Source organism: Gavia stellata, chromosome 1, assembly GCF_030936135.1.
Source record: "Gavia stellata isolate bGavSte3 chromosome 1, bGavSte3.hap2, whole genome shotgun sequence".
NCBI classification, from domain to species: domain Eukaryota; kingdom Metazoa; phylum Chordata; class Aves; order Gaviiformes; family Gaviidae; genus Gavia; species Gavia stellata.
The window spans coordinates 91,233,319-91,248,943 of record NC_082594.1 but is presented as its reverse complement, the minus strand read 5'-3'; the positions used below and the strand labels follow the sequence as shown (position 1 = coordinate 91,248,943).

The 15,625-nt window shown below is 40.6% G+C and overlaps 1 protein-coding gene across 2 annotated transcripts in view; it reads right to left on the bottom strand.

Moving 5' to 3' along the window:
* Positions 1-12,366: 12,366 nt before the first annotated feature.
* GK (glycerol kinase) overlaps positions 12,367-15,625 on the bottom strand; it is a 38,461-nt gene continuing 35,202 nt past the window's right edge. For both annotated transcript variants that reach the window (XM_059826553.1, XM_059826616.1), the window contains one exon: positions 12,367-14,839. In XM_059826553.1, coding sequence (XP_059682536.1) covers positions 14,826-14,839 — 14 coding nt within the window. In that variant the 3' untranslated portion in view covers positions 12,367-14,825. The remainder of the gene's footprint in view (positions 14,840-15,625) is intronic.

Genomic DNA, 15,625 nt, shown 5'->3' with positions numbered 1-15,625 from the left:
CTCTAGGACCAGCGGGAAAATGCTGCCGAGCGGTGGGAAGTGCCACCAGAGTCAGCCGTGGTCAGCAGCTCCCCGGGTCTCTGGCAGCCCAGGCATGACCCTTGAGCTGGGCAAGCCACACAGCAAGTCTTGTGCCAGCAGCCACTGCACAGGATTTTCTGGCAACAGCTTCCCTTGAGCTGCTAAAAACCCCAGTGGACAGTCAAGTCATTTTTATTCCCACTATTTGCACTTAATTGTCTAATTATGGGAAGGATAAAAAAGATGTCCTTGGGCACTGCCAAACTGCACCTTCTACTGAAGAAAATAAGAAGAAAGCATCCTGTCTTCTCTTGTTCTCAATTCATAGTCTTGGTAACTGCTGGAGTAAACCATCTCTTTAGACATAGTCACAGTCCAGTCAACGTGTAGGCATGTGCCCACAGCCCTAAACTTTCTTCATTTATTGCTGCTTACTCTGATGAAGTTTAAGTGTTTGAAAATGTTATTAATGTGCAAACAAGACCTGATCAGACCCCATAGACATTTAGAGACCCAATCAACAGCCCACTACATAATATATATGCTGGAGGAGCTACATAAACATCACTTGGCTGATTGTAAATGACTAATCATGGCTTGGAATAGCAATGTTCTCATCAAAAATTGTTTCTCACCAGCAATTAAGCTCTGGTTTTTTAACTGCCTTTGGGGTATTTTACATAAGCATTGCTCATTAGCCCCATCAGGAACAGCAGAAACAGAATGAAGGTTATTTTGAAACTAAAATCATCGTGCAAGGAAACAAACACTGTGGCTCAAAACTTGATCTGGACATGATGGGTCATCACAATTAATATGTAATAGATCTGTAGTACAATAATACAAGTCCCACCATGAAGTCTGGAAAGCACAATAATTACAAGGACTTTACATATTCATCCACCTACTCACATTTTGATTTTAGAGTAGTCTGTGAACTTCTTGCGTTCTAATAATAAACACCCTCATTTACTCCCCCCCATCAGAAAAAAATGTCGGACTACAATTAAGAAAATTATTCATCATGTTACAGATTAAATCCTAAAAAGCAGAAAATACCATTTAATTAAAAATAGGGAGTCAGGAAAATAAAAACCAGCTATTTGACGTGTTACGACTGTATGAAGCGCTATAGTCTAAGTTTCTCTTCTAAGAAAGGGTCGTAATGGAATAATAATGAATTTCAAGTACAATATTCCTGACGTACTCCCACTACTCTACATAGAGAAAAAAATAAAAGGTACATAGGAATAACGAGAAGATAAGCTCTAGCAGACTTAACAGACCTTCTATCTAAGAGCTGTCTTCCATAGTCCAGTTAGAAGACAGAAATATCATGCCAAGTCCAACAACTCAAATACTACATGATTTGAAAAATAGAATGATTTTTGTCTTCTTCTTGAGATTGTGAGAGAAAGATTGAAAAGGTGAAAACAAGAAGCTTTAAAATATGTATAAATGTAACCATACCTGCAAATAATAATTTTAATCCAGAACTCTTAAGTACTGTAAAACTTGTATTAACATAATTAAAGTTAACAATGGCAATCCCATTAGGTGGAAAAGTGATCCCTAGGGCAGGAGAAAGTGGAAAAGCAAAGAAACGATGGCCAGAAAACCAGCTGTAGTCCCTGGAGTAAGGGAATAAATCCTGTATATTGCCCATACCCCTTAGGGTATACACCTACCTCCATTTGGTAAATACACCATTCCTGGGGCAGTGATGAGATGTCATGACTTTCCTCACCAGTTAAAAGGCTAACAGCAACAGAGGGGCTGGTGGCAATGAAAAACATCCACCCCTGCCCCACTGGATTGAGTAATTTCCTAATGAAGAGCTTTATCTGCCACCCCAGAATCATGGATGTATCATTGAAACCCATTTTGGATATAGCTGTAAATAATTAAATGCCACTGGCTGTAACTCATTTATTGATCATCTAGGAGTGCGACCAGGGCTCTTCCTAACTCATGAATAAAGAGCAGTAGAGGCCCCTACTGCCAAATGAATAAGCAGTAATCAGGAGAAAAGCATGTGCAATGGGTGAAGGAGTACAGCAGAACAGCAAAGTTCATCTTTAATATAATACTGGATCTGATATCCAGATAATACTGGATCTGATTATATGAGGGAACAAAAAGAAGCAGGCTGACAATCCTGTTTGAGTTTTGTGACCTTTTCCAGACATATCCTCAGTAATGGCACTTTGGCTCCTACTGGAGCTAATCCTGCAAAATCTGATCTTCATATATTAGACTGCCCCAAAGAAATTCCTCTTTGCGTGACAACGTCTCTTTCCTGGGGAGAGCAATAAACAGCAGCTATTGCAAAAGGCAGAGCCCTTTCTTCCCCCCTTATTTCTCAGAAACCATCAGACTTTCTTTATGTGCAAAAACAAACACAGAAAAACAGTAAGGAGAAAGGCTAGACCATGTGAAAACCATTTCTATCTGTCCTTCCTCCTGCCAATGGAGCACAGGAGGGAAGAGACAGGAACAGATTTGGGATAACAAGAGGAATATATCCCCTTGGATTTGCTGGGGTTTTTTTTGACCACTCTTGAGACTGGATGAAAAAGCTGCAGGGAGGAACGGGGTCTGGGCTGGAGGGCAGCTGACGGTGTGCCTAGGTGGCCCAGAGCCCCGGAGCTTGGCCGTCCCCATGCTCCCCATTGCAGCTGGACCAGGGGTAGCCGCCTGCCCCGTCGCACCCATTGTCTCCCCTCTGTGCCTCAGGAGGAGAGGTGGATGGTAGATTACTCCAACACAGGGCTACCTGCATTAAGTTAGGTTCTTTGCCTAGAAATAAATGATGCCAATCTTGTATGAAGTGTGCATTAAATAGGAAGAATTAAAGAGGGACTGTTAAACTCAGCGTGTTAAAGGGGGAGCTGCTTCTTCCCTTTCCCTGCCCTGTATGTAAAGGGGCCAGGTGATTGACAAAATATAGAAGGAAAACTCAAAAAATCCAGCTTCATTTTGCAAGAAAGCCGTAATTTGGGGTCAGTTAAGTCAGAACAGGGAAAATGAAACTATGGCTCTGAAAAGGATACAGAAGGGAGGACAGAGGAAAGGGAAAGTGGAAGTTATGAAAGCAGCACCTCCACTTTCATGTTGTTAATGATATCCAGCTGTTTTTCACCACTGGGAATATTACTTTCCTCCCTCTGAAAGCTAAGGTAATGCATTCTATTAAACAGCAAAGTGTTTGAAGTGACTAACATCCACTCTTGTGAAGAGAGGTTTCGGCGTGGTGTTTTTATTCTTCTCCTTCCTACTCCATCAGTAAAACAGCAGAGAAAGCCATGCTGGGTAGTGTTACACAATTAATGCAATTTACACACTGGCATTTTCCATTAAAAGCCTTTTGCCAAGATTTAATTATAAAACTTGGTGGACTCCTTTTACATACTGAAATAAATGCTAATTAAAACTTTATTAGTGTTTTAAGTCAACTTCCTTTACACAATTTACTTGATAAATTTGATAAGCTCGTGCAATTACAGTACTCTGGATTTTTAAATTGGTTTTATTTTTGTCAAAAACCCCCTAGCAGGTTTCTAAATGTCACCTGGGCAAAGCTGACATGATGTGAATGGCTGAGTGGGAGCTGCCCTTGGCTGCCACCCTCGTTAATGACTCGGTCTTTGATCAAACTACACGTACCTGTCTAGGTCCTGTTGTTTGAGAGTGACGATCCTGAGCAAAAGCATCCCAGACTCCTGGTGTGACCCAGGCTGAATTACTTAGTGCTATTGCGAGCACACTGCCTCACTGTTTTTGAAGGTCCAAAATTAATCCTCAAAGTCCCTGAAGTCCCCCAAAAAGTATCACCTTGCGCTGCATGTTGGGGGCCAGTTTAGGACTTCGGTCTGCCAAGCTGCTGGTCCCACCGCCGTGATGCCCAGATGCGAAGGGGTGGGCAAGCCCCTTATGAGGGGGGGCTTAGCTGTCATCTCTGCCGGGGCACTGAAGCTGCGTGGCTTCAGCTCATGTGCTTGGTTTTAGGGGAAGAAAGGAGAACTCCACACCGTTAGATGTGAAAATCTTTTCACTGCCTCATGGCTGGAGGGAGGTAGTGGAGCTGGTGTGTGTGACTTGCCACGCTACTACATGGTGGGGAAGCACAATTTTGCCTCCCAGGACTGGCTTTGTGCTCCCAGGGGACTTCCAAGCACACTCACAGAAGTGATGGGATAAAGCCCAGGAGGCTTACTGGTCTTGATGCTAGGCTTAAATTTATGTTCAACTGTAGACATCAAAAATAGGATGATTACATTCATAATTAACCACGGTTAAGAGACCCAGCCCTTTTTCATCTCTACTAGGATATCTGACACGGAATATTTTAAAAAAGGAAATACAGCAGAATAATAAATATCTGAGCGATGTTTCCCACACTGCAATGGTCTAGCACAAATATTAAGAAATGTTTAGTCTTATTTTGAGTCATTTAAACACATAGAGTGTGCCCACATCAAAACAGCCCATGAATGAAGAGAAGAAAAATAAAGGAAAGAAGATGACTGAATGGGATCCAGAATACCAGGTTGTTACCTGACTGATCCAGACCCAGGTTACTGACAGAAGACCAGTGTCCTTGGTGGTTGTTTGCCCACCTACTGACAATGGGGGTAGAAACTCCTTCAGTATCTATCAGACAAGTAGCTACACAAGGGCAAAGTGTAATCTCAGCAGACATCCTAATGCCTAAAGAGATGGTCCAGGTTTAATTGGCGACAAGAATCCGCTTGCGTATGTGGTACACGAGGGTAAGATAGCAAGACTTAGTCTGCTGCCCGTGCACGGCTTGTTTTGTGAATAAACAAAGAGCTTCTGTTTGTCATACTGCCAAGTGAGCACCTTTAATTATAAATTAAATTAGCTTTTCTGAGAAATTAACACAGGCAACAAGTGTCTTTTTTAAAGTTATAAACAGCTGGTGCTTTTCAGCAAAGGCAAAATGTGATTAAGAAAGCTAAAACAATTCTCTGGTCCTTTGTTAAGAAAACCAATTCATGCTTTAAACTTTTAATCAGTCAAAGTCTTCAGATTTAAAGAAGAACTTACCATAACCATATAAAAGGTTTTTTTCTATTGCAGTTGTTTATAAATTATAATAATTTACAGTTTTCTCTCAAGTCACTTGTGTCGTTAACTTAATGCTAACCTAGGTGGCAGTAGCAAATGATGAAAATGTTAAAGAAGCAAAACAAATACATGTTTGTTGAACATGAACATAATAAATGACGTAATAAATATCTGTGCAAATGGCTTGCTTAAATAATAAGAGTCCCATGCATTGGGCCAGCAATTTCTAGTTACTCGGCTGGTCAAATAGGAGTTTCATTTTTACAGTTAGGACCACATTTCCTCAACATCTGCTCTGGTAGGAAAATGAAAGTGGTGACAAATCTGTTTTTTTGTTCTTTGGAAAATTTCCACCATATGGGATGTTAGCAAAGCTCAATCTAAGGAACAAAGGGGACTGGAGGAATCAATCAATCTTACCTGTGCACATATCCAAATGAAGTGATACCATTACCTGAGGGGTTTTTTTAAAACTCTTACTGTTAATTCTTTTCTCATATTCTTTAAAAGTTTGTCTTCACTGAAGAAGGATTGCTTTGAATAGACTATATTTATTCTACTTTGTTTAAACTAGAAGCATTATGTGACTTGGCCTGAAAAACATGCTATTAAAATTGCTCTGATAACAGTCTGGTTTAGTTCAAGCTCAAGACACCAAGGCTGTGTCTGCAAAAGCATTTCTTAATGCAGAGAAATAAGCTAGCAGTAAAGCAATTTTGCTGTGGTAATACACAGATTTTAGCTCAGTCCCCACCTAAAGTGCCAATGAAGCCAGTAAAAGCACAGCATTGCCACAATGTCTGATGTATGTGGGCACTAAGATATCAACCAAGCAAAGTGTCCTTATACCCCCGGGCATCACAGCTGTGCTGGCAAAGTGTTACAGTGTGGGCCTGACTTCAGCACTGAAGTTAGAATGGAGAAAGAGTATTTGAATTTATACAAATGAAAGTATACTGTGCATCAAATACTTCTTTTTTTTTCTCTCCTGAATGCTGTTTTCCAGAAGCAATACTCTGTTCTTGGGATGATGTAAGCCAGATCCATAAAAAACCCTGTAAGATACTACCCCGAATCCCAACAAACACCCGATGTGTGGACTTCAGCGTAACTCTTATTTAGGTCATCCCTCTGTATAGTGTTTCTTTTGGACTGTAGCTGCATGGCTGCCTGCCAAGATGCAAGAGGAAGGATTAGCTCTGTAAGGGTGGATAAGGAGTATATGGTCTGAAGAATGTATCTTTAAAGTGTGATGTTGTCCGGCATCTAGGTGCACGATTACATGTGCCCTAAGACTGTCAGACATTATCTCACTACAGTAGCAGGATGAGGGGACAGATCGAGAAACCCAGATTATTGTTCCTGTTCCGAAACGGGAATGCTTCCACTGACACGGAGTGTAGACTCAAAGCGGTGGAATAGATAAGCAAACACAAAATAATAAACCAGCAGCTGTTAGCAGCTCTCTGAATGGATATGAAATGTTTGAGTTTTTTTCAGGGCCAGAGAAAAGAGAGAGAGAGAAAGAGAGAGAGGTATCTTGGAGATGCCTGGGCAAAGGTTGTAGCTCAATGTAATTTCAAGCACCACAATAAAGAGAACCCGTGCCTTAAGCACTACAAAACCTCTAACTTCAAGATAAAAGAAAAAAAAAAAGAGATGGGGATCCTACTTACATCCAATTTCTTCACTGTGGAACATCAGTTCATTTCAAAGTCTAGGCAGCATCCAAGATTAAATATCTATAGAGAGAAAGAAATTACCTAACTGTACTTTAATGGCTACTTTGTGGATATGGACTATTAGGTCCGTGTGTAACTGTGGTACTGGAACTTCATCACTTTTGGGTGAAAATTCATAACATTAGAAAATCTTAGGGGAATTTCTGTAAACAAGAATTACCACACCTCTTTTTATTCTATTATGAAAAAGCTCTCTGTCTTTCCTCATATCACAGAATCACAGAATCACACAGAATCATTACGGTTGGAAAAGACCTGTAGGATCATCAAGTCCAACCATCAACTAACACCACCATGCCCACTAAACCATGTCCCACAATGCCACATCCACAAGTTCCTTGAACACCTCCAGTGATGGTGACTCCACCACCTCCCTGGGCAGCCTGTTCCAGTGTTTCAACACTCTCTCAGTAAAGAGTTTTTTCCTAATATCCAGCCTAAACCTCCCCTGGAGCAACTTGAAGCCATTTCCTCTTGTCCTGTCACTTGTCACTTGGGAGAAGAGACCAGCACCCACCTCTCTGCAACCCCCTTTCAGGTAGTTGTAGAGAGCGATGAGGTCTCCCCTCAGCCTCCTCTTCTCCAGACTGAACAACCCCAGTTCCCTCAGCCGCTCCTCATAAGACTTGTGCTCCAGACCCCTCACCAGCTTCGTCGCCCTTCTCTGGACACGCTCCAGCACCTCAATGTCCTTCTTATAGTGAGGGACCCAAAACAGTATTCGAGGTACGGCCTCACCGGTGCTGAGTACAGGGGCACGATCACCTCCCTACTCCTGCTGGCCACACTGTTTCTGATACAGGCCAGGATGCCGTTGGCCTTCTTGGCCACCTGGGCACACTGCTGGCTCATACTCAGCCGGCTGTCAATATATGTTTAGTACTCCACATTTACTGCAAACTAGTTTGGCAGTACTGATCTACAGCATGTAAATGAACTGCTCATATGCTGATGTTATCTTTGTTTCTATTGTAAGGTAGTACAGCTGTGACTCATGTTTTTGCATAAATATTTAAATTACAATTTCAACATTTTCATTTTGAGGATACTGTGCCAAATGCTGCTGTGATAGCTTCAACAGATGCTGCTTTGAAAAGCAAGGGGGAATAACTGATTTTTTTTTAAAAAATGAAGCTATAATAAAATCTTCCAACAGTTTCAGATATTCAAGGATATTCTGTAAACCAGTACCAGCCTACTGTTATGACCTTCAACCATCCTGTTGCTTGTTATATTGATCTACTCTTGTGTTACACTGGGTTCTGAACTGCTAAAATTCTGGTATGTTTTTTTCTACCTTTCCTAACTGCTTACCTCACACACCATACCTGCATATTCCAATATACAACAAGCCTCATTTGCAGATCAATTGGGACTCAGTATTTCACATACTCATGAATAAACAAATAACCTTTTTCAAGATTAGCAAATAAAATCTTTCAGCACTATTATAGTAGGTTTAATTAAATTAATCAAATTAATATGACTTTTACTTAACATTACTTAACATTTAGAAGTTTGACAAACCTTGTATTGTGTATGCTTGTTTGTTGGCATAATATCAGCAGTCAAACAAAAAAACTGGCAACAATCAAAGAAATGATCGCACGATCTGAAATCTCCTGCTGGGTATGACAGCCCTTGATGGCTCTTGAGTTGGAAGTTCATCAATAAGCTGAAACCCAAACCAAGGTAAGGTACAATTTGTTTGCTTTAAGGCTTATGTATTAGAGGGTCACAGAATAGAGGCATCATGTTGTACATGAAGTTGTTTGCACCTTCTTGAAGATTAACTAGAGTCCAAGTAAGGATAGCTTGCATTGGTAATACAAACCTATTTCCTGGGGGGGAGTGTCTTAAAGACACTTAATATGTGTCTTGAAATTTAACTGAGACACAACAATCATTGTTTAGAGAACAATGTTAAAGTTATCCTCTCTTATTTTGCTTCATGATGAAGACAAGGTCAAGGCACATTCCAGAAGAGGTCACTGTCCCCCCTTTTCCTCTTCTTCCTTAAAACAAAACCAAAATACTTGGAGAATAACTGATGCCTCCAGTATTTGTAGTGTGAGAGCTCTAGAAGCTTTTGCCCTTGTTGAAGCAGTTTCTTCTGCTGAAGAGTCAGTTCTTCAGAATTGAACAACTGAAGAGTCAATTTTCCCTGAAAAAATCAAGGTTGACATGCAGCACTGGCACATTCATCTCCAGAAACTGCTGTCCACAAAAGACTTGGAGTTAGATTCTAGTTATAAGCAGATAGAGATTGAAACCATTTACATAGTTTTTCAAGTAACCTTCCTTCAAATGGGGCAGCACTTGGCTTTAGTATTTGTGGAAGAAATTGATGTTGGTACTGGAACATCATGCGGGGGGGGGGGGGGGGGGGGGCATTAATATTTGTGTTATGCATCCTCTCAACTGTAAGCTGAATCCTGTTGTTGGACATGGGGTAGTAATACAGAAGGGATTTCTGTGCTCATAAAAGCCAATGACAAACAGTTAATGAATCTTGAGTTCCTCTGTATCAAACAGTAAGCTCTATAGCAGGTTTTCAGTAATCTGTTCACCTGCAAGACAACAGTGATGTACTCAAAACTCCTGAAGCTGTTTATGAAGTAGCATAGGAAGTGTGGGTGCTGTTGAGCACGCTGACTAACCCGTTCTGTTGCCAAAAGAAATAGAAGACAGCTGCAACTGCTTTAGAGCTAGGAGGGAGAACGCTCGTTCTGGACAGTGACAACTGATCACCAACGCTGTCCTGTCTGCAAGGTCTTTTCTAGTTGCACAAGACCCAAGAAGTGTATCGGACAATCAGGAAGATAGAGGTGCTGGATCTTCACTTCTCAGAGTGCTCCATCCCCACAGAACTGAAAAGTAATGGTGCAGGAGATCCTTCCAATGGAAGTGAATGCGCTTTCAAGGATAGTCAAGAGAAGTCACTCCCAGATCAGCAGCCCATGGATTTAAAGAAAAAACACCACAAACAAAAAGAAATTACTCAGAAACTGATGTCTTCCTATTACAAAAGTTCAAGGAACCCATGGTTTTAGGTTTTGCTAACTACAATTTAACTGTGGTCTCTTTGGAAGCACATTATCCCATGGTTGCCTTTTGGGCTGCTTTGAAGTACCTGTTGGTATAATCCCCTATGAAGAATGGGGTATTAGATTATAACAATCAGGAATCTGAAAAACAGTCATTCTGCTTAAACTCTGACTAGCAACTGCTTAAAAGATTCTCTCTCAAAACTAAAACAAGTAAGATAATAAGCCCACGCAATAGGGCTGAGTCTTCCAAAACAAATATGTATGTAAGGTAACAGTAATAACTCCAGCTGAATAATGTTGAAATACAACAGTGGGTGAACTGGTGTTGTCCAAATAAACTAGCATTTCCTTGTCCCTGGCCTTTATTATTAGCTGGCTTGAGCCTTCAGCCTGTGCTGGAGACAAGCTGTGGCTGACCTAATCACAGTCTCACAGACCAGCTGAGGCAGGAGGACACCTCTGGAGATCACCTGGTCCAACGCTCTGCTCAGAGCAGGGTCAGTGAGATCAGGGCCATGTCCCATTGGGTTTTGAGTATCTTGAAGGATGGAGACTCCACAACCTCTTTGAGCAACCTGCTCCTGTGTGTGACCACCCTCAGAGTAAAAAATTGGTTTTTTTTTTTTGAATGGAATTTCCTGTGTTTCAGTTTGTGTCCATTGCCTCTCGTCCTGTCACTGGGCACCATGGAGAAGGGTCTGGCTCTGTTGCCTTTGCTCCCTGCATCAGGTATTTACATCTGAGCTTTCTCCAAGCTGAGCAGTCTCAGATCTCTCAGCTTCTCCCATACGGCAGACGCTTCAATCCTTTAACCATCTTTGTGGCCTATCACAGGACTCACTCTGGTGTGTCCGTGTCTCTCTCATACGGGCCATCCCAGAGCTGGACCCAGCACTCCAGATGTGTCTCACCAGGGCTCATTAGAGGGGAAAGATCACCTCCCCTGACCTGCTGGTGGTGCTCTGCCTGATCCAGCCCAGGGTGCTGTTGGCCTTCTTTCTTGCAATTGCTGCCTCACTTTCAACTCAGTGTCCACCAGGACTCTCAGGACCTTTTCTGCAAAGCTGCTTCCCAGCTAGGTGGGCCCTAGCAGGTCCCAGTGCATGGGGTTGTTCATCCCAGGGGCAGGACTTGGCACTTCCCCTTGTTGAACTTCATGACGTCCCTGTCAGCCCATTTCTCCAGCCTGTCGAGGTCCCTCTGGACAGCATAGGAAAATAATTCCAGCAATGTTCCTATGCTGTTTCCAAGCTTTAAAGGGCTGCTACTCATTTGCCTGCCCATATCTCCAGGATTGATGAGTACTACTTCCATAAATGCCAGTCAAGTATAATAACAAGAAAAAAAGAAAAAATCACACTGGGCCTGTGCTACAGCTCCTAATGGGATGGCATTCCAATAGCTACAGATCCAGCCTTCTTTAGATGGAAAGATCATGGTTTGGATGCTGATACAGATATTAAGCAGCTTGTTTGTATAGAGTTCCAATAATAGACTAGACATTGTATTAGCTTTCATTGAACAAAAATTCTTTACACATATCAATTTCTGGTACTAATTACATTAATAAAGTTCTCATCTCATAATACTCCAGCTTGATGAATCATAAATTTGAGTATGCTCTTGTGCAGTGCAGTTAAGGGCAAGGCTGTCATTTTGCCCTGTAAGAGGAAGAGACTGGAGTCTTATGACCAGAGGGAGTCTGATATTGAGTAATAACATGTTACTGACATGATATTTAAATGCCTTTTTTGTTTGTTTCCGACTCACACAACTGATTTCGATACAGGGGACTGAAGACTTTCTAAAGACTCGATGAAGGCTAGATCTTTGGTATAATTATGCAGCACTAAATGTGTAGAATACAACTGGGAGCTACATAGAGACAGAACAAACAAGAATGTGGGAGGCACACTCCATACATGTACCCTCCACATACACCCCTCCCGCCCCAGCCCTGTTCTTTCTTAAAGTAACAAATACACCTTACACTCCTGGCTAGTGCCCCCAGCAACATTTTCTGTTTCATGAACATTTCTTCCCCCAACTCAAAATGGCTTTTTAATCTGTAGCAACTACCAGACCATGGTACAAGTGAAAAAACCATTTGGCTGTTGGCCCCACTGAGCAATGCTGTTTGAGACCTTTGGATCAAACCTGTATTAGGACCCTCTTCCTTCTTGTCGTTGTATTTTTTTCCTGCTTTTTCCTGAATATGGAGGGACTTGAGGAAATGTAATTTCTAATCCAGTCCTTGAAACTGAATATATTGCTGAAAAGCAGAATGCAGTACTGCATGTATTTGAGCTGTATAACTGAGCAAGTTGAAGCATGTATCTATGATACTTAAAGAGGGTGCTCCATTCTTTAATATGCGTCAATGTATACTAATGCCTCATGTAAAAAACATCAATGAAAATGTGTCTGAAAGATAATGTGCAAGAATAAACCGACAGCTTACATCAATTTATTTATGGTATTTTAATACCAAGTTAATGTATTTTCTCAAGTAAGAATTTATAAATCTGGTAATTTATAGAAAAAAATAAATCACAGCTTCACAAAAAGCTAACTTTCAACAGTTTGTACCCTGCCCCCCAACATGCAGTTCACAATATATTTCAACTATGTTGGTAGAAAGTTAACAGTGGTGTGAAATTCTTAAAAAATATTTGCAACAGCAATTGAAAATAAAATAACAATTTTATCTCAGTGAAAAGGTAATAGGACTTGTGTTTCCCAGTAAAAGGTAAGTCAGAAAAGCAGCAAACACTCCCCCTCCTACATATTATGTGCTAGCCTTCCCGCTGCCACATACATCACCGGCAAAGGCAACACTTCAACATTAGTCATTCCCAGGTTCAGTGCGTCTGTGGTTTTGGCAAGAGGTCATACTCAGAACTCCCGCGTTTGAGGTGTGTGATGCCCTTGTCCTGTGTGCTCCAAAGGCTGCAGCTACTCCTGTTCCTTGGGGTAAGGTGAGATCAGCAATAGCTCCGAGTAAAGGTAAGGAGTATAAAGATTTTTCTGAGGGTTCATGTTCATTTTTCACTCTTTCTTCACCTCTCCAATACAAACTGGAAAACTCAGAAATGTTAGTTGTCACACCCCCTATTTTGAATATTTACAGGAGATATGGGATTTGAATGATGTTATATTTTCACCTGTGCACAAAAATCCCCTCTGGTAAATTTATACATGCAACCACAGGACGAAAAACGTTCCTTCTCCAACTTCTTAATTAAAAGTCACATTTTCAAAGGTCATTGCACTTGAGAATAAAAAGGCAATTAATATGCATTTGATATTAAATATATTGTACAGATCTGAACTTCTGTGCAATCCATTGCTTCAGACACACACATATTTAACATCTTTTTAAAAACTAAGCCTCTAATCATAGTTTAACAAAGAAAAACAAATTTGTTAAAGACAAAAATCTTTAAGAACAAACGCACACAAAAAACCGCTCCCTTTAACTCCTAGTGCATTTAAACACATCTTTGAAATTCTCCATGTTGTTCCCATATTCAACCTCGCTAGGATTCTATACTGATCTCATGACACTATACAAGAACACATTTTCTTTGACCTAACCAATAAGGCTGACATTTGTCATGCTGTTGGTACAAACAGGAAAGCTGAAGATAAGATTATTGCCTCACTCCTTTACCTGTGGAGGACAAAAAGTTTCAAAGTGGACGCAACTCAGTTGTCATGCATGTTGCCTGCGAATTCCAATGGCCCGTTTCAGGTGCCAAGTGCTTACTCTTCCAAGCCAGGGTTTTGGGTTGTCCCAGTATATTTTGAGACAACTTGCTGTTAAAACTATGGACATGGAAACTGAAAGGGAGATTTTGGTCCCTGAGATATACTAAAAGAGATCAAGAACTAAAGCACTGATATATAGTTTGGAGTGGACCCTCTTTAAGGAAAACTAAATTAGCTTCAACTTTCAAAAGTTTAACAAATAGTCACTAAAATATCCTTAAGCAGGATGACAGAATCTGTGCAGTACTGGTCAAGAAAAGTGCATTGTACAGAGTAGTTTTAAGAATTATCAGTTGCTGAGGAACAAGAAGCTGTCCTGTAAATAGCATGCTGTATTAAATTTGTCTTTCCAAACTAACACAAAAGCACAAGAACATAAAACATGTCCTTAACCAAAGCATCTATTTACTCCTATCTGTTTAAAAGTACAGTTACAGGACTTAGTGTCTTAAATACCTATAATGGGCAAACTGACTGCATACGCCAGAAGCCAAAGCAAACTTTTTAACTTTGTGATTGATCATTTCAACAGTACTCTGTGGACCACATCAGCAACCTCTCCATTGCCAAACCAGTGGCGATGTGTGCTACTGATAATACATTTTGAGCTAGTGTTTAAAAGGTTTGTACCATTGAAGGTGTTTCAGACCAGTGGCCACTACAATAAAACATCTTTGGCAACCATAGACAGATGAAAGGTAATTCACAGCAGCTGGAAGAATTGTAAAATGTTTACGAAGTTCTATAGTGCCATCATTAGCCTTCTTCAGTGTGTTGTATGAAGTACCAAAGCCCTGAAAAGGATAGCTAAACATCTGACATTACCTCAGAAGTTGCAGGGTTTTTTTATATCAACTTTTTCAAACAAAGCTAGGGCTTGTGAAATTTTAGAGCATGATGTGAGATAGTCCATGCAAAGGCCTTCAGCGCAGTTGGAGCTGATGGGGAAGGGAACAGAGTAATGAAGGGCTGAAGACTTAAGGTTTCAGTGTACCACTAGGAGGTTACTCAGGGACTGGCAACAGATGGATTCATGAGTGGATTTAGTCACACAAGTAGCGTAATCACATTGGTAGTGGAATCTCTTCAGACAATAAAACAAAATGAAACAAAAAAAATCAGCTGCGTCCAGAGAGTCCACTAAGTAGTCTCATTTACCAGTACCTTAAAAAAGAAAGAATGTGCATTAGTAACATAGAATTTACTTTAAAACATTAATAACACTCTATAACACAGCTGAGCTATAGGAGGAATTCAGTATAACCGTCTTTTGTTTTCGATTAATGCAATTATGAATTAGATGTATCTTGTGACACCAGACAAGCCAGCACTTAAGTGTGTGGGATGTGCATATAGTAGGAGAGAAGGGATCACTATTAAGGTGGGTAAATTTTTAACAAGAACTGAAGGAAGGTACTCTGCGCTTATTTTTTCTGAATATGAGCTCAGCTTTCAGAAATTTGGGAAATATTATTGCAACTAACTTGTAGAACTGCACAGTGATCCCTATATGTAAATTAGTATGCAATTTGGCAGTGACTATCACAACACAAGAAACTAAAAAGGAAAAACAGAATCATAAAAAATACCCCAAGGTTATTTAAGCAGGATAGTATTGCTATCAGCACTGACATGTTATTCTGTGAGAATAAAGTCAAAGAACTTTATACCCCAGATGTCACATAAGATCCTGTATATATCCAATCCCAACTTATACCTCACTTGAGAGGTGCCAATTTAAGCATGCAAAGGCGTTTCTTTAAATTTGAGTCTAATAAAATATAGTATCACTTTCAGTTAACTCCCAGCCCCCAAAAAAAGTACAGCTACAGAATATGTTGAAATCTCTCAGATGTCCACTTCCAAAACTAGTGTGAAAGACTTAACAGAATTTAGCTTAAGGATACCAGTTGGTACATACAACTTGCTTTCATAGTGAAATAAAACACA